General features: G+C 41.7%; 1 protein-coding gene across 4 annotated transcripts in view; it reads left to right on the top strand.

Annotated features, from left to right (window-relative positions):
* The window catches only part of CACNB4 (calcium voltage-gated channel auxiliary subunit beta 4), a 280,735-nt gene that overhangs the window by 126,488 nt on the left and 132,799 nt on the right, over nt 1–21,448 (top strand). The window contains exon 2 of one of the 4 annotated variants that reach the window (XM_066345082.1): nt 2,415–2,574. The exons of the other annotated variants lie outside the window; for them this stretch is intronic. Within the exon in view, the coding sequence (XP_066201179.1) occupies nt 2,569–2,574 (6 nt within the window). The 5' untranslated portion in view covers nt 2,415–2,568. The remainder of the gene's footprint in view (nt 1–2,414; nt 2,575–21,448) is intronic. 4 annotated transcript variants of the gene reach the window in all.

Here is a 21,448-nt window from a genome sequence, read left to right as displayed (position 1 = left end):
GGATCGTCTGTGGGTGCAATGCCATACATGTTGCTACCTTTGAAACAGGAATGTTATATAAGGTCCTCCGGCTCATCCACCAAATAAACAGATTATAACAAAAAAACTCCTATGATATACGTCAGTGCAGACGTATGTATCAAATGATGCGCTGTCCGTGAAAGATAGAAACCCTCTGTTTGGATCAGGCATTTCTTTTTTCCTCCTGGTCTGTGTGTTAGCTCCAACTCGAACTCTCTTTCCGCAAAGTCTCTCTGCATGCATGTTGCCCAACGTGCTCCTGAATTGTCAGACTGTTTACTGCCAGGGACCGTAGCCTGAAACAGTGGTGGCTGAGATAGACAAGGTCCACACTGGCAGGCGGGGCGGGAGCGCGGAACACGCAACTATAGAGTTCAGTCCACCAGCTTCCCCGCTGGGCTCTTCGGGAGGCCTGATTATTTCTCATACCCGTTCTTTCCACACCGAGTTATGAAACATGTGATGCCTTATTGAATTGTAACTTTTTATTTTCGACCTTTGGGCGCTGTATTGCACTTAAGTGGATTGGTTGTAGTTATTTTAGAACAGCCAGTTATTATAGAAACCAGCTGCTATGACCAGAGTAGGCTAGGAACTAATGTGTCTAGCACCTTGTTCCCCAGAACTGTGTAAATTTCCGATGCTCTGGTTCAGAGGGGAGCCCTTATAAGTATGAAAACAATTCCCCTTTTGGTCCAGCCTCACAGGATGGCTGAGTTATTCTGTGTGTGTGTGGGTGACGAGTGCAGTGACTTGAGTCGGGGGCGGCAGTCGATGGGCAGTGCTGGGTGCTGCAGTGCTGTGCCTGGAGACCTGGGGGTGGCATCACAGGGCAGTGCTGGGTGCTGCAATGCTGTGCCTGGAGACCCAAGGGTGTTAGTCACAGGGCAGTGCTGGGTGCTGCAGTGCTGTGCCTAGTGACCCGGGGGCGGCACTCGATGGCAGTGCTGTGTGCTGTGGTGCTGTGCCTGGTGACCTGGGGGTGGCACTCGATGGCAGTGCTGTGTGCTGTGGTGCTGCGCCTGGTGACCTAGGGGTGGCACTCGATGGCAGTGCTGGGTGCTGTGGTGCTGTGCCTAGTGACCTGGGGGTGGCACTCGATGGCAGTGCTGGGTGCTGTGGTGCTGTGCCTGGAGACCTGGGGGTGGCATCACAGGGCAGTGCTGGGTGCTGCAGTGCTGTGCCTGGTGACCTGGGGGTGGCACTCGATGGCAGTGCTGGGTGCTGCAGTGCTGTGCCTGGTGACCTGGGGGCGGCACTCGATGGCAGTGCTGGGTGCTGCAGTGCTGTGCCTGGTGACCTGGGGGTGGCACTCGATGGCAGTGCTGGGTGCTGCAGTGCTGTGCCTGGTGACCTAGGGGTGGCACTCGATGGCAGTGCTGGGTGCTGCGGTGCTGTGCCTGGTGACCGGGGGTGGCACTCGATGGCAGTGCTGGGTGCTGCAGTGCTGTGCCTGGTGACCCGGGGGTGGCACTCGATGGCAGTGCTGGGTGCTGTGGTGCTGTGCCTGGTGACCCGGGGGTGGCACTCGATGGCAGTGCTGGGTGCTGCGGTGCTGTGCCTGGTGACCCGGGGGTGGCACTCGATGGCAGTGCTGGGTGCTGTGGTGCTGTGCCTGGTGACCCGGGGGTGGCACTCGATGGCAGTGCTGGGTGCTGCAGTGCTGTGCCTGGTGACCGGGGTTGGCAGTCACAAGGCAGTGCTGGGTGCTGCAGTGCTGTGCCTGGTGACCTAGGGGTGGCACTCGATGGCAGTGCTGGGTGCTGTGGTGCTGTGCCTGGTGACCCGGGGGTGGCACTCGATGGCAGTGCTGGGTGCTGCAGTGCTGTGCCTGGTGACCCGGGGGTGGCACTCGATGGCAGTGCTGGGTGCTGTGGTGCTGTGCCTGGTGACCCGGGGGTGGCACTCGATGGCAGTGCTGGGTGCTGCAGTGCTGTGCCTGGTGACCGGGGTTGGCAGTCACAAGGCAGTGCTGGGTGCTGCGGTGCTGTGCCTGGTGACCCAAGGGTGGCACTCGATGGCAGTGCTGGGTGCTGCAGTGCTGTGCCTGGTGACCGGGGTTGGCAGTCACAAGGCAGTGCTGGGTGCTGTGGTGCTGCGCCTGGTGACTGGGGGTGGCACTCGATGGCAGTGCTGGGTGCTGTGGTGCTGCGCCTGGTGACCCGGGGGCGGCAGGCTGAAGTCCTCAGAGCCGTGCACATCTGCGGGGGTGAGGAAGGTGGGATCCCTATGGGATGAAGGAAAGCATCTGGCCACTCCTCAGTTGGAAGCACGGGAGGCTTTTGGAAGGGTGGGGACCGAAAGGGTGCCATGTAGATCAGAGGGGAAGGCAGAGGTGTTCTGAGGGGTGAACTGACTCTGAATGCTTATTGGAGTTTATTTGTTTTTATAAGGACGGATAATGTGATGTGTTACCCAAGATGGTGTGAACAAACTTCAAGCCAATGGAGAAGACTAGGCCTAAATAGCTGACCTGGCGAAGTGTGAAACTAAAGCCTCACGTGGAGTGCCACACCCTCCGCAGTCTTTCTCAGTGCCCATGCGTTTATGGCTGTAAGTGTGGGGTCTGCCCAGGTGGCAGCAGAGCGCTCGGAGCGGCCAAGGCTCTCTCAGAGGGCCGGCTAGGCCAGGAGCATACAGGCACTGAAAGCTGAGGACGCGCTTCCTTGGGGGGGGGGGGTTGGGGAGACATCCACACACGTCCTACCACTCCATGCTGTTGAAAATATCTCCGTGGGGTACATGGGGTTAAACATGTGACAAGTGATTGCAATTAATGTGTTCGCATAGTAAGTCTTTAATAAGATCACTTTGCTAGAGACTATTGTATTCTGAATAAGAAGACAATATTATCCACTGTTAGCACCTTACGTCTCCACAGTGTGAAGAAAGACTTGAGTACCATGAGGTGAGGTTTTTCTTAAGAGTCTTGTCTGGCCCTGGCCAGTTGGCTCAGTGGTAGAGCGTTGGCCTGGCGTGCAGGAGTCCCGGGTTCGATTCCCGGCCAGGGCACACAGGAGAGGCGCCCATCTGCTTCTCCACCCCTCCCCCTCTCCTTTCTCTTGTCTCTCTCTTCCCCTCCTGCAGCCAAGGCTCCATTGGAGCAAAGTTTGCCCGGGCGCTGAGGATGGCTCTGTGGCCTCTGCCTCAGGCGCTAGAATGGCTCTGATTGTGGCAGAGCGACGCCCCAAGATGGGCAGAGCATCGCCCCCTGGTGGGCATGCCGGGTGGATCCCGGTCGGGCGCATGCAGGAGTCTGTCTGACTGCCTCCCTATTTCCAACTACGGAAAAATACAAAAAAAAAAGAGTCTTGTCCAGAGATAGATATTATACTCCCTGAACCCTAGAGTTTTGCTGGTAACCTCAGTATTTCATGCACTGTATGTATAAAGAGGGGAACAAGAACCATGCTGGACATGCTTGGGTCTGAGTGTTTTAGATTCTTGGGTCCTACGGAACCTTTTGGACAAGTACACTAACTTCCGCTCTGGTTTCTAGGAGGGTAGTTAAGTGTCAGTGTTATTCAGAATTACAAGGAAGTATATAAAACCCTTCAGCCCCTATATCAAGGTCCTGCATAGGAAAGGAGGTTTTACAGGTTACATTAGTCCTTTCACTACCTTGACATGAATAGGGGTGTGTGTGCCCCTGAATGAGCCCATATCCAGACCAGGCAGGTTCCAATTGACCGCACACACAGTCTCACTGCCCTGTCTTCCGTGTGAGGGTTACCCCTTTCCTCTTCCACTGCCCACACGGGGTCTTCACAGGCCTTGGTGGCCAAGATGCTTTTCACTGGCAGAGTCCCTAGAATACACTATGGATTTTTTATCTGAGTCACAATTGATTTTGATAAATCTGCTTCTTGGTGCACATGTTTTATAAACAGATTTATTGCATAGTTTGACATTTGTGGAATCATCATCGGAACAGACTTATTCTTTTCATTCAGTAGATTTATTACACAAACAATCGGAGGGAAGTTCATAGAGGGGTAAATGGAAGAAGAAGATAAGTAGAAAAAGTCACCTGAAATTCTCCCAGACATAAATCGCACTTAACATATTGCTGTGTTTCTGTTCGGACCCTCCATGCCCACATATGTAAATATGTCATTCTAAACCTGCTACTGCATATCACATTTCTGCGAAATGCTGTTTTCATTTGCTAAAATACTGAGCACACTAGTACTGGACTGGCCTATTCAGGAGACGCTTTGCAAAGATTAAAGCTCCTACAGGGACCTTTCTGGGATTTTGAGCAATTTAAATGACATACAAATTCTTAAAGTACAATATTTTGTAAAGTGAAGCCAGGGTTATCTACACATAGAATTGAGAGTTGATTTCTCAATATAATTGATTCTACTTCCAAAAGCTTATCTTCTAAAGCATTTGGAGGGAGAAACCTGATCTATTTCAATGAAAAAGATGAACAGTTCATAATTCTTACCAGAAAGGAAAATACATTTTAAGTATTTTCAATTCTAGAAAAGAACCCCGAATATATTAAACTGTTAGAAACCTTATAGATGTAAAAGTCAAAGCAGAGGTAAATTTTACAAACTATAGTGTGTATATATAAGAGCACATATTTAAATTTGTATGTAACTATACATTATTTAAAGGATAAATATATGTTAGTTATTTAAACTAGTCATTTTCTATAAGCTGTGTAACTATGTATGTTTGCCTAGATGTCTGTACACCCATAGGCATATACACACTATACACTCTTGTTCATTCACACACATTCATATAGACATGCTCCATGCTTTGCTAATTGATAGTTAATGCTAACTGGGAGATTTCAGCCATAGAGTTTTTGGAGAAGGAAAATTAACTGCTTTTGACACAAGAAAAATACCCAAGAGGGTTGAAAGGCGGCACATCCACAAGAGAATAAAGGATTGCTACTTTTACAGGTGTGATAAGGTTATTTTAAATATGGAGATGTGTTCTGTGCTTGCTGGGGAGGAGGGCAGACTACAAACAGAGGCCTGGTATGTTTAGGGACCTTCCGAAAAACACTCCAGGGACAGTAAGGATTAGATTTCTTTGGAAATGAGAAGTTTTTATGGCAGATCAGGGGATCCTTTTTTGGGGTCAGAGAGTCTTTTTGGCCTATTTTTAGAGAACGAAGCCTGTTCTGTAAAAGAATCCAAGGTCAGATGTTGGCATCACCGACCAGAGAAGAAAAGCAGGTGCTGTTCGTGGTTTGTGTCAGAGATTTGACAGAAAATTAACTGATTTTGCTCAGCTGAGTGATTTTGGTGTCTGTTCAGAATCTAAGTAAATGACAAACAGAAACTTCCCTTTGATCAGTCAGTTCTTAGCAATGATGGTTTTCTAAAATATATATGTTGAAATGATTTCTAGACATAATTGTCATAGAGCTAAAGAGAGAATTTCCTTAAATCCGATCAGAGACCATGAATTTGCCTCTCCGAGGTCATCAGTCTTGCCACTTCCTTGGTAATTTACATTTTCAAGTGACAGAGGGAAGTATCAGGCTCATCCCCTGCCTTCCGCAGGGGCCTCCACATCTCCTTTCCCACTGGTGTGTTTTTCCTATGAGATTACGGTATCATTTGGGATTTTAGAATATGGTCCCGTGACTGCAAATGTCAGGACCCGTGACTCAGTGAGCATTACCTTATTCTGTAGTGCAAGATGTTCTGTAAAAAGGTCATCAGTAACTATGGGGGAAATTCTCTTAAGGGGGAATGAAGGTGGGGAGATACCTCCTTGCCTTGGCCCTTCCTTTGCAATCAGAGTTCAGCTTGAATCTTTTTTTTTTTTTATATTTAAAAAAAATTTTTTTTTAAATTTATTTATTCATTTTTAGAGAGGACAGAGAGAGGGAGAGAGAGAGACAGAGAGAGAGAGAAGGGGGGGAGGAGCTGGAAGCATCAACTCCCATATGTGCCTTGACCAGGCAAGCCCAGGGTTTCGAACCGGCGACCTCAGCATTTCCAGGTCGACGTTTTATCCACTGCGCCACCACAGGTCAGGCCTCAGCTTGAATCTTACATGTGCTGGTTCTCATTATTTTGTTCACCATCTCCCTGTAATGGAATACCCCTAACTTAGGTAAACTAAGCCACCTGAGGATGACAGGGGGACATAACAGCACTGGTTATCATTTGTTGTTCTCTCTCTTCCCTCTCCCACTAATCCTCTACAAGAATTATCAAGTCACGAGCTCAGATATTTATGAAGCTACATTAAAAACTATACCAAGAAAGCTGTGTAAATATAGACTCTGTATTCTGATCCAAATCAGGTTGAGTTTGATGCCTGTGCTGTGTTTGCATCAGGCCATGTGGACTTTAAAAACAGCAGCAACTCTAAACTGCCACACTGGCAAAGGTATGTTGTGTCGATGTGTGCCACCTCCCTCATTGAGGACAGGGCCCTGGTCAGCTACTGCTTCATGTGTGAAGTCCCGGGAGTTCACAGTTCATATATTTTATTTTATTTTAAGGGCGAGCAGATTGGGAGTTGTAGACTTTTCTGCCATGGACCTTGAACTTATTAAGACTTCGAAGAAAATGAGTCTAAGATAAAACTGTGTGGCTATTTTTACAATACTAATGGCTGTGACAAAAGGAAGATGGACCAGATACCTCACATGATCATTTTTGAGACCTAAAAAAAAACAATTCTTGTTCTTGCTCTACATTTATGGTATGTATTCTTTTAAAACATAATTGTGTAGTTTTAATAATATTCTTCTCTCATCTTGCATTGTCCCACAATATCAGTACTTCCTATATCCTGTTTTTTTTTCTTTATATCTTTTCTCAGAGATATTGAAAAGTCTTAAATTTAAAACAGGATGTTCTGAATTTGCTTTCAGCCTTTTTGTTCAGATGACATAATCTAAGGGATACATCCTAACATGAATATTGGCAACTGTCAATTACTTAGGAGCTTGGTTGTATAGTTTGTGAATAATTTAGTTCTTTATTTTGACTTGTTTTTTATTCTATTGCTTCTTTTTTTGTGTATTTGTGACAGAGATAGACAGAGAGAAGGACAGATAGGGACAGACAGAGAGGAAGGGAAAGAGATGAAAAGCATCAATTCTTCGATGTGGTACCTTAGTTGTTCATTGATTGCTTTCTCATATGTGCCTTGACTGGGGGGCTACAGAAGATCGAGTGACCACTTGCTCAAGTCAGTGACCTTGGGCTCAAGCTGGTGAGCCTTGCTCAAACCAGATGAGCCCACGCTCAAGCTGGCGACCTTGAGGTTTCAAACCTGGGTCCGCTGCATCCCAGTCTGACGCTCTATCCACCGCACCATCGCCTGGTCAGGCTATCCTATTGTTTCTTAATTTCTCTTTTCTCTTTAGCTTGAACATCATATAAGAAAAAGATCCTGACCTTCAATATTATTACTCTATTAGAAGATTTGTTGAAAAGTTCATTGAATTATAAGGTGTTTCTCAATCTTTTTATACCTCCATAAAACTTTTATCTTCTACTGAGCATGCCTCAGTAGACCAGGAAAAGGTCGTTTACTTTTTTTATACTTTGTATTCTGAAACAGTAATGTGGTATAACCATGTTGCAATTAACAGCAGATACTCAGTGCAAGATAGCTAAGTACTAAGTTCTGGCTCCCTTCTTTCTAGCTTGTAGCCCTGAGTACATTTTTGAAGTTTTCTGAACCTTGGTTTCCACATCCCTGAAGTGTCAGTAATAATGGAGCCTATATCTTGGGTGGTTTGGAAGATTAAATTAGTTAGCATTTGTCAAGCCCTTGAAACATATAAGTATTTCTGCTCTTATTATTGTACATATAATGAATATACTTATACTTTTGGGACTAAACATGCCCCTTCTTCCGCAGGTTTTGATGTTCCCACCAAATTCTTTGGTTTATTTTTGGAGCACTTGCATAGTTTTTGACAGTGATTTCCAAAACTGTTTTAGATGTTGACAAGTAAAAGAACACACTAATCACTTAAGGCCTTGCGAATAGTTTGTTGAATTTGGGTTCTAAAATGAAGCAGTAGAGTACAATTTAAAGAACACTAGGAATTGGCAGTCTGGTTCTTTGCCACTTATTAGCAGTAATCTCGGAGAAGTCATTTAATGGCTCTCATCCTTCATTTTTAAACCTCATATAAAATGAAAAGGTTTGATTTAGATAATTTCTAAAGTTATTTTATAGCCAAAATTTTGTTCTAAGCTATTTTTTTCAGTTGGGATGCAAACGCCACCATGTGCCATTTGCTTCTTGAAATGATCAATTCCCATGATGTCTTGTGCATGCTAAGTAATATGCTAGTGTTTGGACCTTGAATCTTGATGTTTGGACTTTTCAGGCTCTTTGACGGAGGAAGGTATGCGTGGTGCACGGTTTTGAGAGGAATAGATGTTTGAAAAGGGAGATACTTTAAGAGTTTTAACTCTAGAAGCCAAAAAGGATGCTTTGTCTATTGCTCATTTGCTTGCCAATAGCCATGACATACTTCTAGCCCACAGCGATTTGAGCTGGAAACACTTGTGTCTCATCTCTAGGAAAAAAAAAATCAAAGGCAAAAGCTTACTGAAAAGTAAGCTTCTAACAACTCTTGTTGATGATCAAGGAGAGGTATGTCTGCTTTAAATAATCTCTATCCTTTTTTCTTGGCTAAGGCACAAGAAGATGTCTTAGCTGTACACTAGGAAAGTGTTAACCAAAAAATGTTTTAAGTAATTGTTTTACAATTGTTGTGATGCTTAATCATTGATGTTTATTGTTTTGTGTGGTTTTTTTCTTTATAATTTTTCTTCAGTTCATCATTATTTTCTTTTGGGGTATACTAAAAACAATAATCAATTAATTGGAAAACCTAAGAATATAATAAATTCTAAAAGACATTCATTATTTTTTTAAAAGCCATTGACTAACTACGCCTGATCTGTTTAATTTTCCTCTATGAAAGAATGAAAGGCCACAAAGATGAAAGAAGCAATCTTTACTTTAGCCCAAACTCTCAAGTATCCCCTTAAATATTTGAATGTAGTAGGAGTTGGACGTAAACATTTATCATCAACTTAGAAAAAATGTGAATATTATGTTTGAAATAATTTGTGGGTAAACAAATTCATTTCCCAGTTTATTTCCAGAGTCGTTATTAAAATCTTAATATTGTTTCATTTCAAATGATATCTACAAATTAATGTCTTGAGGCTTATTTGATTCACTAGCTCTATTGATCCAAAAGATGGAATTAAGAACTTACTTATCAGATTTTCAAGTTCCTTCTCATTTTGATCATGTTGTTAATGCTTGGAATATGGAGTAGAATGAAGGTTAATGTGATGAGGAATGCGTAGAACATTTCTTAGCTTTCACAGTATGCAGCGCCCTCTGTGAAGTGCTAAGATACTGCAGAGTAGAGTGAACAATAAAACCACACAGATTAAAAAAGGCTCGGTCACCTTTAATTATTAAGTGAAATCCACAAATTTGCTACAGAAAACATGATGCATCTTTCTACAATATCTGTGTTGGTTTTTTCTATATTATAACAATTTGTGAAGTCATCTACTGTAATTTATTGATCCTAAAGCATACGGCCAACCAACACCATTTTAATATAGCTATGTCTTAAAAACTAATGGTGTCTCATAGTTTTATTGACAGTTTTCTTCCCTTAGTGGTACATAATCTAAGGTTGAGTCTTAAAATAATTGCTATCTTAAATTTAGTGAAATAAGATATTTGGGGAAAATATCTGAACACTATATAAAACTCGATAGTGTGAGAAGGTGGGTTTCCTTTACAACCTCCCACCTTACTCACTGCCCCACAGGTAGCTGCTCTTAACAATGCAATGGATTCCATTCAAACCTTTCTTCTCGACGTTGACAGACATGCATGAATATTTAGAAAATATACTTAAAATACACATATCTTATTTGTAGTTTTTAAAAATATAAATATGAGAGTAATAAGTATTATTCTGTGTGTTGCTTTCTTCACCTAAAAATATAGAATGGTATTTTTTCCATATCAAGTTACTCTTTTTTTTTTTTTTTGGAGACAGAGAGAGTCAGAGAGAGGAATAGATAGGGACAGACAGACAGGAATGGAGAGAGATGAGAAGCATCAATCATCAGCTTTTCGTTCTGACACCTTAGTTGTTCATTGATTGCCTTCTCATATGTGTCTTGACGGTGGACCTTCAGCAGACTAACTAACCCCTTGCTCAAGCCAGCGACCTTGGGTCCAAGCTGGTGAGCTTTGCTCAAACTAGATGAGCCCGTGCTCAAGCTGGCGATCTCGGAGTCTCGAACCTGGGTCCTCTGCATCCCAGTCTGACACTCTATCCACTGTGCCACTGCCTGGTCGGGCTCAACTTACTCTTATAATAAACAGAAGAACAGAATGATCTTACAATGTGCATTACCATAGTGAATTTAACATGCTGATAGATTTCAAATATTTCCCATTTCCCAATCCTGTAGATAAATGCTTCAATTAACATTCCTATATGTGAATCTTTCTGTACACATTGAGCACTTGTCCAAAATAGCTTCCTAGAATCACTGGATTAAAGGGTTAGCTCATTTTTGAAATTTATACACATTGGTGAGTATTGTTAAATATTTTTATATTAAAATATAAAATAATTTTATATTGAAATAAACATATTAAACATTTTATATTAAAATAAATGAAATAAAATATTTTTATATTAAAATAAATGGTTTTTTTCCATTGAGAACAAATTAAATTGATTCAATATTTTAATCAGATTTGTAAGACTACAAAGAAGCTTTTGATTGTGGGAAACAGTTGGAGGCCTTTGCCTCCAGGTTCTAAAAGAATTTATTTATTGCCTCTTGTAATAATTTGGTTAAAAATAAAGTTGCATCCATCCTCTTTCATTTCATAAATAAAATAAACCAAGGTCCAAAATGGTTAAACAACTAGTGTAGAATGACTCAAATAATTTGTGGTGGGACTACGCCTAGAACCCTCCTCTGATCTCTTTCTAGAGCACTGTTCTTTTTACAATGGCAAAACCAAAGGTTAATAATATTAAAAACTAGAATAAACCACTGAAGGGCGGCATAATATTTATTTGCGTGGTGCTTGCTTGACAGCTTACAAAGCAGTTGGGAGTTGGGAGGATCTCCAAAACAGAGAACAGATTGCTCTCTGACCCAAACGACCAGACCTTTATCTGCTCGGAATCCAGATTAGAGTCCAATTCCTTTCAGGCTTTCTTGTTTGATATTGCTATCTGATGTGGTTTGAAGCTCCAAGTCATTGATGAATTAAAACGATAATACATCACAGGGCTAAAATGAACGTAAATGCTAGGGAATGTCAGAAAGGGATTTTGTGCTTTAGGGAAACGGTCTCTTTATTTGTATGCAGACCTTGGTGGTAGTTGCACTTTGATGCTACGTTTGGCCTTAGCCAAGAGTACCAAAGTTCCATTTTATTCGCTCTTCCTCATTTTTAATTCATCTCCATGAGCTTCCAATTCAGGAAAACATTTGTGCGATTCAGTAATGATATATATATATTTTTTTTTTTTCTGAAGCTAGAAACGGGGAGAGACAGTCAGACAGACTCCCGCATGCGCCCGACCGGGATCCACCCGGCACGCCCACCAGGGGGCGATGCTCTGCCCACCAGGGGGCGATGCTCTGCCCCTCTGGGGTGTCGCTCTGTTGCGACCAGAGCCACTCTAGCGCCTGAGGCAGAGGCCAAGGAGCCATCCCCAGTGCCCCGGGCCATCTTTGCTCCAGTGGAGCCTTGGCTGCAGGAGGGGAAGAGAGAGACAGAGAGGAAGGAGATGGGGAGGGGTAGAGAAGCAGATGGGCGCTTCTCCTGTGTGCCCTGGCCGGGAATCGAACCCGGGACTTCTGCACGCCAGGCCGACGCTCTACCACTGAGCCAACCGGCCAGGGCCAGTAATGATATTTTTTAAAAGTATAAAGAACAACAATATTTGTTTAAAGTAAAAGGAACCATAAGTTCTGAGTGGAGGGTTATTGTAGCAATTATAATCCCTACAAAAAAAAAAAGATAAAATCCTAAACTAGGATAGTTTGAGAAGGTTTAATAAATTGAAAAGGTGTTGGTAGAGCATAAGGAAACCATAAGGGATAAGACAGTACTGGTGACTGCAGAGCTGCTCCCACCTCTCAGCCCAGTGGAACCAGGAAAGGGCATAATTACAGGAACGTGGGAGGACTGAGTCTTGTCAGGAAGGCTATCTCAAGAAGGATGCCTCCTTTCGTGTGGAAGGATACAGCCTTTCTCCCAAAGGGAAGAAGCCGAGGAATAAATACCTCAATCTCACTCCTCTCCCTCAGACTGATCTCTTCCAGGGCCCCCATTGGCCAAAGCCTTCCAGATGACAAAGAACAGAGCTTATTGGTCAATCACACAATACAAGAAGAGAGTGGGGAAGGATGGAGCGTGGTCTGGAGAGGCAAGTGGATGCTGGCTTCATCCACATTGTTGATGGGTCCTATTTGAGTGTGTTGGTGTCAGTAGATGAAACCATGCAATTTGTTGGGGGACTGGGTGAAAAGGTGAAAGGGTTAAGCAAAGAAAAAAAAAACTTATAGACACAGGCAACAGTGTGGGGATTGCAGGAGGGAAAGAGGGTGGGGGGAGGTAGAAGAGGGTCGGGGGTAGATGGTGATGGAGGGAGCCCTGACTTGGAGTGGTGAACACAGTGCAGTATACAGGTGCTGTACTGTAGAGTTATGCACCTGACACCCATATAATTTTATTAACCAATGTTGCCTCAATAAACTAAAAAATAAAGAAAAGAAAAGAAACCATGCAACTTGAAGACATTCCTAGAACACCTCTGAGGTGCTGGTGAAGCTCTGAAGGAGTTGCTGTTGGTCCGTTTACGCTGGGGGTGTGTGGTGGCTTTTTATATGTGAAAATAGTTCCACTGCAAATGGCAACTTGGGTTTTAATTCCTGTTATGTTCTTTTTAATAAGATTTGGAGTGATTAAAAGTGTTCTTGAAATGGGAGAGAATAAAATACTTAAATGTTGGTTTATGGAGAAAACTTGAGAAACTAAGCTAGGTGGGCCTCCATGATTGCCTAAAAATACACAAAGGTCTCTACAGATAACTAGCGGGTAGAGAAAAGCACACACCAGACCAACTCCTGGCTCAGCTTACTTCACTGTCATGACCAGAGCGGAGACTTCTCCTCCAAATGCCCTCCTGTCATGATTCCCACCACGTAAACCAGTGAGAGGATTGCTGAGAGTAAGGATTAACATCATGAGATTTTACAGTTCTGATGACGGCATCCGTATTAAAAACACGTATTGACTGAGTGCAGGCAGGAATGTTAAGAGAGTGTCTCTGTAGAGTGTTAAAAGCAGAATTGTTTGGGAAGGTATTGGAAACCCATGGAAAGTAGTAGTTTGAAGTCCAGGCTTTGCCATTTTTAGTAAAGCTAAACAGACCTTGTGTATCTCTATTAAAAAGTCAGTTTTGACTTGTTGCTGGTTACACAATGTGTAAAATTTGTGAAAATCCATTGAACTGTACAGATATGTGTGCAAGTTTCTGTTTGTACATTATACTTCAGTTAAAATTTTTGGAAGTCTCTTCTGGGAAAACAAGTGTAACACATGGATTCTGGAAATTGCGATTAAGATTAGGAATGATCTAATAAAGTAATAAAGGCCCTTACATCCCATTTTTAGGGCTTGTGAAATGTTAGAAGGGAGTAGCTTTATACACTGACTAGATGCCAGAGTCCTGAGCTCAGAAAGAACACTAATCTTTGACTGGTGGACCAGTTGGCCAAGGATGGGGCACATGATTCATGGTTCATGACTGGGAGATGGGAAGATCATACCTTTGTGGTATGTGGAGCAGAAGACTCTCTCATTGGTTGATGCTCATCTTGGCCTTTAGTTTGCTTCCCTGGGACAGATCTCTACAGTGGTGTTCAACATGTCATTTATGGCAGATGCTTCACCTCTCTGAAAACTGCAATTCATTTTTTGTTTTTTTTAGTGAGATGAAGGGAGACAGAGACAGACTCCTGCATGTGTCCCCACCAGGATCCACCTAGCAGCTTCCTTCTGGGGCCAATGTTCTGCCCATTTAGGGCCATGCTCTCAACCGAGCTATTTTTAGCACCTGAAGTGGAGGCTCCATGAGAGCCATCCTCAGAGCCCAGGCCTACCTCACTCGAACCAATCAAGCCACGACTGCAGAAGGGGAAGATAAAGAGAGACAGAAGGGAGGGAGGGGTACAGAAGCAGATGGTTGCTTCTCCTATGTGCCCTGACTGGGAATCAAACTTGGCACATCCACACACTGGGCCAATGTTCTACCACTGAGCCAACTGGCTAGGGTCTGAAAACCGTGGTTTGGAGGACTCTGGGGAGTAGATGTTCTCCCTGCCTCCACATTGTCTGCAGGGTCAGAGCCAGGCTGTTTTCAGGGGTAAGAGTGGTCGTTCTGCTTACAGAGCTGTACCAGTGCCTGAGCAGAGAGCCAGTTCTGCTGATAAGGAATACAATGATGATTGCCATGGGTCTCAACTGAGGCTTATTTTCATAAAGCTCTAAGGTTCAGATGTTTATTTCTGAAAGGGGGTGTGTGCTTGATACATAGGTATACACAAACATTCAATAGAGAGGTCCTGCCTAAGTCTTTATGTGTAAGGAGCTATGTGAAAGCTAAGCTAGCATACGTATTATATGAACACTGCTTGAATGTTTTCATTTTCAAAATGTGCATACTTATAAAATAATATGTTATTTTCAGAGATTTTTTATATTATTTTCATAGCTCTAATTCTTAAATTATTACTAGTGCAGAGTGCAGTGCTATAAGAAGGCCATGGTAGTCTTATAATTGAAGTGCCCAATTACCATTTGTTATTATACATGCTTTTTTCAGCTGTGGCATTTTCAATGGGGGGTGTGTGTGTGTGTGTGTGTGTGTGTGTGAGAGAGAGAGAGAGAGAGAGAGAGAGAGAGAGAGAAACCCCTTGGATAAAAGCTATAATATAAAGAACTATGCAAACTATGCAAGATATTGTAACTATCAGGATTTTATTAGGGTTCTATAGTATGTTGATAAATATATTGTTTTGTTTTGGTTTTGAAATATATGCTGGTATAAAGTGAGCTGAAAAAAGTTGTTTGTGTCACATCCCAGACTTAGTGTGGGTAAATTACCCAAAAAATTTTATGGAGAAGAAAAAGAGAGAAGAATACAAATAAGGTTGAACAAGGACAAGGAAATGCATAACTTAGCTTCTCTGAATGTTTGATTCATATCCCTTTTAACTAAAACATATTCTGGCTGTAAGATGTGCAACTAGTTGTTAGATTTTTCATTTCAGTGTTGCATTTACACAGAGAAGTTGGCTTTCAAAATGCCAGCCGGCAGCCAATTCGAATACTGATTTGTCTGACTTAGTGACTAGTTTAGTGAGACGCTATCTTAAGGATGTTGTGAGGAGGGCACACATCAGATGCCTTGTACTGGAAACGCAGCCAGCATTCTGTCAGTTGTGATCTACCTGATTCTTAAGTTATTTGAATTTTCAGTTCTTAATTTAGGACTTGAAAGATGTTACGGACATAAAGCCTCCCCTCCATGTACTTACTGGAAGATGGAGAGTTTCAAGTTCCAGATTGTCTTTCGATTGGAAAGTTGAAGGCACTTAGCAGACTCTGGCTGTAAACTAGACCATCTCTTACAAAAAGCACCCGTTACCCCATAAACATGTGTGTTTTAAATGACTCTCAAGGTCCCTTAGCCAAGGACATTGATAGAGACGGAAAGCATTTCCCAGCTTTTCTGATTGGGCCTTCCTCTGGTTGCAGTCCCCAAGGAATTATTGGACCTTTCTGCTATATTGGGGGGCAGATAAGACACCGATAGGTGGTCCTCTTCATTGTGTCTGCATTTCAAAACACCCTGCCCCCCAATTTCAAAGGAGCCCCTCCCCTATTTTTAGACCACGCATCATGTTAGTGTTGTTCAGAATGTACTTTGGGAGAAATTATTTGCCATAGGTAATTGAGAGCTATTGAAGAATTTTACAAGTGGAAAGTGGTATGATCAAATACACAGTGGTCAGAATGGAATACAGATTTGAGGAGAGGGAGAATTCAGGCAGGGAGTCTAATTAGAAAGCTCTTGAGCCCTGGCCAGTTAGCTCAGTCGGTTGAGAGCATTGTCCTGAAAAAACAAGGTTGTGAGTTCGATCCCTTGGCAGGGCACACACAGAAAGCAACCAAAAAATGCATGACTGAAGGGAACAACAAATGCTCTCCTTTCCTTTCTCTCTGTCTTTCTAAAAATCAATAAAAATTAAGCTCTGGCTGGATAGCTTGGTGAGTTGGAGCATCATCATTCTAGAGTGCGGAGATTGCTGGTTCAATTCCCCGGTCAGGACACATACAGGAGCAGCTCGATATTCCTGTCTCTCTCTCACCCTGCCTTTTTCTCTCTCTAAAAAAAAAAAAAAAAAAAAAAAGCTGTTACAATCAGTCATACTGGTGTTAGATGATGGAGACTTCAACTAGGGCAGTAGCAGTCAGAATAGAGAGGAAGTAAAGCGAAAAATATTGAAGCCATAAATGCAGCAGGCTTTATAACTAATGAGCTTAGGAGTAGAGGAGAGGCTGGGCCAAACACACTGGGTTTGAGGATGCCGCTGCTGAGACGGAAAAGCTAGGCCATTTCTTCCGGTGGCTTTTGAACATCAGGGGAGCACAGGTTAGAAGCAGGTCCAGGTTTCAAAGTCCTCAATTCTCTGGCTCTTGATCTTGATTCCAGCTAAGCAAATTACTGACTTCATCCCAAGGTTATGAAATAGTCTTGTTTTGGAGAGCGGGGACCCTCGTTGATCAGGAACTAGCTACAGAATAACTGTGTGCTAGCTCTCTCCCTTCTGGTGCTGTGCTCATCTTTCTGTACCCCGTTATGCCAGATCGGGAGACCCTGGAGGAAAGGTGCTGTGCCCCCTAGCCATGGACTAGGGGAACTTTTTGGTAAAGAAATCTGCACGTGAATTTCAAACATCCTCTTCCTCAGTAAATTGAGTATTACTCCAAGTGGTGACAGCTAAACTACAAAAAAAAAAAAAAAAGGATATTTGGGATATTGCTCAGATAGCAACCAGGAGGAAAACTATTTTTAAAGTTTTTATTCCCTTATATATGTTTCTTTTTCTTATAAGAAGAAAAAGATTGCAATATTTTTCTAGAGTATATCTTATCTCTTAATTTTGGTGGATGAATTTTATTCTTTAGTTTAGTATAGCCATGGATATATGTAAAAAAAATATCCTAGTCAAATTCCCTAGTCAAATATAATAAGTTTGATAGTGCCCCCACTCAAAGATTCAGAGCATGCAGTAGGCCACTAAAATTCCCTTAATGTTCTGTAATAAATAAAGCAAGTAAATTTTCTTTAACCCAAAGATATCCCAAACTTATTTGACCTCAGAACCGTTTACCTCCTCCCCCCAAAAGAATATCTATTAACTAGTTGGAGAACTAGTGTTTTGCTGAATGTGTTCGGGGAAATGCCGGCTTACTTATTTACACAGCTTCATGTACTGCAGACGATCTCCTTATCTTAAACTGGCCGGATTTTGTGGGATAGAATGGAGTTATTAACATTAAATAGATGCATGTTTCCTGGGCCTTCCTCAGAGACTTTGATTCAGTTAGTTTGGGGTGGGTTTAGGATTTTTTACCTTTTGCTAAACACTCGCAAGGTGATTTTCAAGTAGATACTTTGAGAAGTACTGGGTCAAATTATTGTTCTCATCAGCCCGAGTTTGTGACAACGCACAGCACCGACAGCTTCCCTTTCCTCTTACATTCCCGTCTGGTTGTCCGGGCAGGGTGAGCACTTTGCACAGGAAGGTCTTTCTTATCCATTCCCCTTTGCTTGCAGAACCTTGCTTACCTCTGTACCTGCCTGAGACAGGCGCTCAATAAATGGTTGCCACACGAATTGAAATTCAGTATCCTTAATTCCTCCAGTAATCGGGAGGGACCTTGGAAAGGGGCAGAAATGAGTGAACGTGATAAATTTGGCAGGGGTTCCCAAGGGACGGACACACACACACACACACACACACACACACACACACTCACACACACACGCACACACATACAGAGTTATACTCAGAACCAGCCATACTATTATTTTTTCTTTGAAAAATCAAAGTAAATTTTAAAATGGAAGTTAGCAGGTTTAATGAATTAAAAGGAGCCTAGCCTATATGTTTTAAAAACCCAGAGTGTGATCAGGGAAATCTAGTCTTCTCTCCTTGTATTTCCAACTTGGCTATATTGACTATAAACAAATTAGGGGCAATGTAAGTCTCCTCTGCCTCCAGACCTTTTCTTACAAGTCCATCTCTCTTACAAGCTTTTTTTATCATAAATAATAGCTTCATTGAGGTATACTACGCTAGTCACCCATTTAAAGTGTACAGTTCAGTAATTTTAGTGTATTCAGAGCTGTGCAACCATCCCACAGTCAATTTTAGATCATTTTCATCGCCCCAGAAAGAAATCCTGTACTTATGAGCCGTCTCTCCATTTCTCCTCGACTTTCCCAGCCCTAGACTGTCCCTATGGATTTATCTATTCGAGACATTTCATACATACGGAATTGCACAATATGTGACCTTTCATGACTGGCTTCTTATATTTATTTTTCTATTTTTATTAGTGGTTTTTTTTTTTACAGGAATGAAGTAACACCTTTATTATTTTAATTGAATTTATTGGGGTGACACTAGATAACAATTATCTAGGTTTCAGGTGCCCAATTGTAGATCACATCTCTGTATACTGTATTGTGTGTTCACCCTCTATTCAAATCTTCATCCACCAGCATTTCTCTTCCCATGCCCTCCTTCACCACCACCCCCTGAAAACACCTCACTGTTGTCCATGCTATGAGATTTTCTTAGTCTTTTATTCAATGCCTCCACCCCTTTCACTCAGCCCTCCACCCCTACAGCTGTCAGCCTTCTTTCTATGAGTCTGTCTCTGTTTTGCTTCTTAGTTCATTTTGTTCATTAGATTCCATGTATGAGTGAAATTTTATGGTACTTGTCTTTGACTGAGAGGTATTATTTCACTTGCATAATGCTCTCCAAGTCCATTCATGCTGTTGCAAAAAGTAAGATTTCTTTCTTTTGTATTAATTGTGTAAATGTACCACGACTTTTTTATCCATTCGTTTGCTAATGGGCACTTGGGCTGTTTCCAGATCTTGGCTATTATAAATAACCCTGCAGTGAACATAGAGGTGCATATATTCTTTCAAATTAGTGTTTTGGGATTCTTAGGATATATTTCCAGAAGTGGGATTGCTGGGTCCTAGGCAGTTTTATTTTTAATTTTTTCAGGTAACTACATACTGCTTTCCACAGTGGCTGCACCAGTCTGCATTCCCACCAACAGTGTACAAAGGTTCCCTTTTCTCCACACTCTTGCCAATACTTGTTGTTTGTTGATTTATTGATGATAGCCATTTTGACAGGTGTAAGTTGATATATCATTGTTTTTTTTTTTTTTAAAGAAATTATTTTATTTTATATTTCAGAGAGAGAGAATGAGAGACAGGAAGGGAGAGAGAGAGAGTGAGAAGCATCAATTCATAGTTGCTTTCAGTTTAGTTGTACATTGATTGCTTTTTGTACGACCTTGACTGTGGCTGAGCCAGTGTCCCCTAGCTCAAACCATTAACCTTGGGCTTTTTTATGCCAGCCACCTTTGGGTTCAAGCTGGTGAGCTTTGGGATTGTGTGGATAATTCCCTGCTAAAAAGCCAGTGATTCTGCGCTGACGAGCCCATACTCAGAGCCAGTGACCTTTGTTTTCCGAACCAGCAACCTCAGTGTTTCAGGTCAACACTTTATCCACTGTGCCACCACTGGTCAGGCTCACTGTAGTCTTAATTTGCATTTCTTTGATGATTTGCATTTCACTGAGTATCTTTTCATATATATGTCTATTGGTCATCTGTATGTACTCTTTAGAAAATGTCTATTCAGGTCCTTTTCCCATATTTTAATTAGATTGTTTGCTTTTTTGGTATTGTTTTATAAGTTCTTTGTACATTTTGAATATTAATCCCATATCAAATGTATTGGCAAATATGTTCTCCAGTTCAGTGAGTTGTCCTTTCATTTTGTTGATGGTTTTCTTTGCTGTGCAAAATCTTTTTAGTTTGATGTGTTCCCATATGTTTATTTTTCTTTTGTTTCCTCTTCCTGAGGAGATTTATAAGAAAAATAATGCTACAAGAAACGTCTAAAATTTTACTGCTTAGGTTTTCTTCTAAGATTTTTATGGTTTCAAGTCTAAAATTTAAGTCTTTAATTTATTTTGAGTATATTCTTGTGTACAGTGTGAGAAGGTGGTCTAGTATTATTTTTTTGCACTTATCTGTTCATTTTCCCAATAGCATTTATTGAATACATTTTACCCCATTGAATGTTCTTGCCTCCTTTGTCAAAAATTAATTGGCCAATGGGGCATGGGTTGATTTCTGGGTTCTCTATTCTGTTTCATTGATTTATATGTGTTTTTATGACAATACCATGCTCTTTTGATTACTAGTCTTTGTAGTATAGTTTAATGTCATGTAGCATGATTCCTCCAACTTTGTTCTTTCTCAAGATTGCTAAGGCTGTTTATTGTCTTTTGTGGTTCCATATAATTTTTTGGAATATTTTCCTAGTTCTGTGAAATACACCATTGGTATCTTGATAGGAATTACATTGTATCTATAGATTACATTGGGTCGTATGGAGATTTTACTGATGTTAATTCTTCCTATTCATGAACATGGTATATACTTCCAATTACTTGTATCTTCTTGAATTTCTTTCTTCAGTGTCTTATACTTTTCCAAGTACAGGTCTTTTACACTGTTGCTTAAATTTATTCTTAGGTATTTTTTTTTGAAGCAATTGTGATTGGGGTTGTTTTCTTAGTTTCCCTTTCTGATAGTTCCCTGTTAGGGTATATAAATGCAACTGATTTCTGGATATTTATTTTGTATCTTGCTACTTTACTGAATTCAGTGATCAGTTCTAGTAGTTTTTTGGTGGAATCTTAAGGGCTCTCTATATACAGTATCATGTCATCTGAAAATAATGACAGTTTTACTTCTTCCTTTTCAATTTGGGCACTTTTTATTTTTTTCTTCCTATTTGATTGCTGTGGCAAGGACTTCCAGTACTATATTGAATAAGAATGATGATAGCAGACATCCTTATCTTATTCCTGATCTTAAGGGAAACACTTATAGTTTTTGCCCATTGAGTATGATGTTGGCTTTGGGTTTATCATTATGGCCTTTATTATGTTGATGTATATTCCATTTCTACTTTGCTGAGAGTTTTTATTATAAGTGGGTGCTG

The sequence above is a fragment of the Saccopteryx leptura genome, chromosome 7 (genome assembly GCF_036850995.1).
Source record: "Saccopteryx leptura isolate mSacLep1 chromosome 7, mSacLep1_pri_phased_curated, whole genome shotgun sequence".
In the NCBI taxonomy this organism is placed as follows: Eukaryota; Metazoa; Chordata; class Mammalia; order Chiroptera; family Emballonuridae; genus Saccopteryx; species Saccopteryx leptura.
This window is presented reverse-complemented; position numbering and strand designations above follow the sequence as displayed.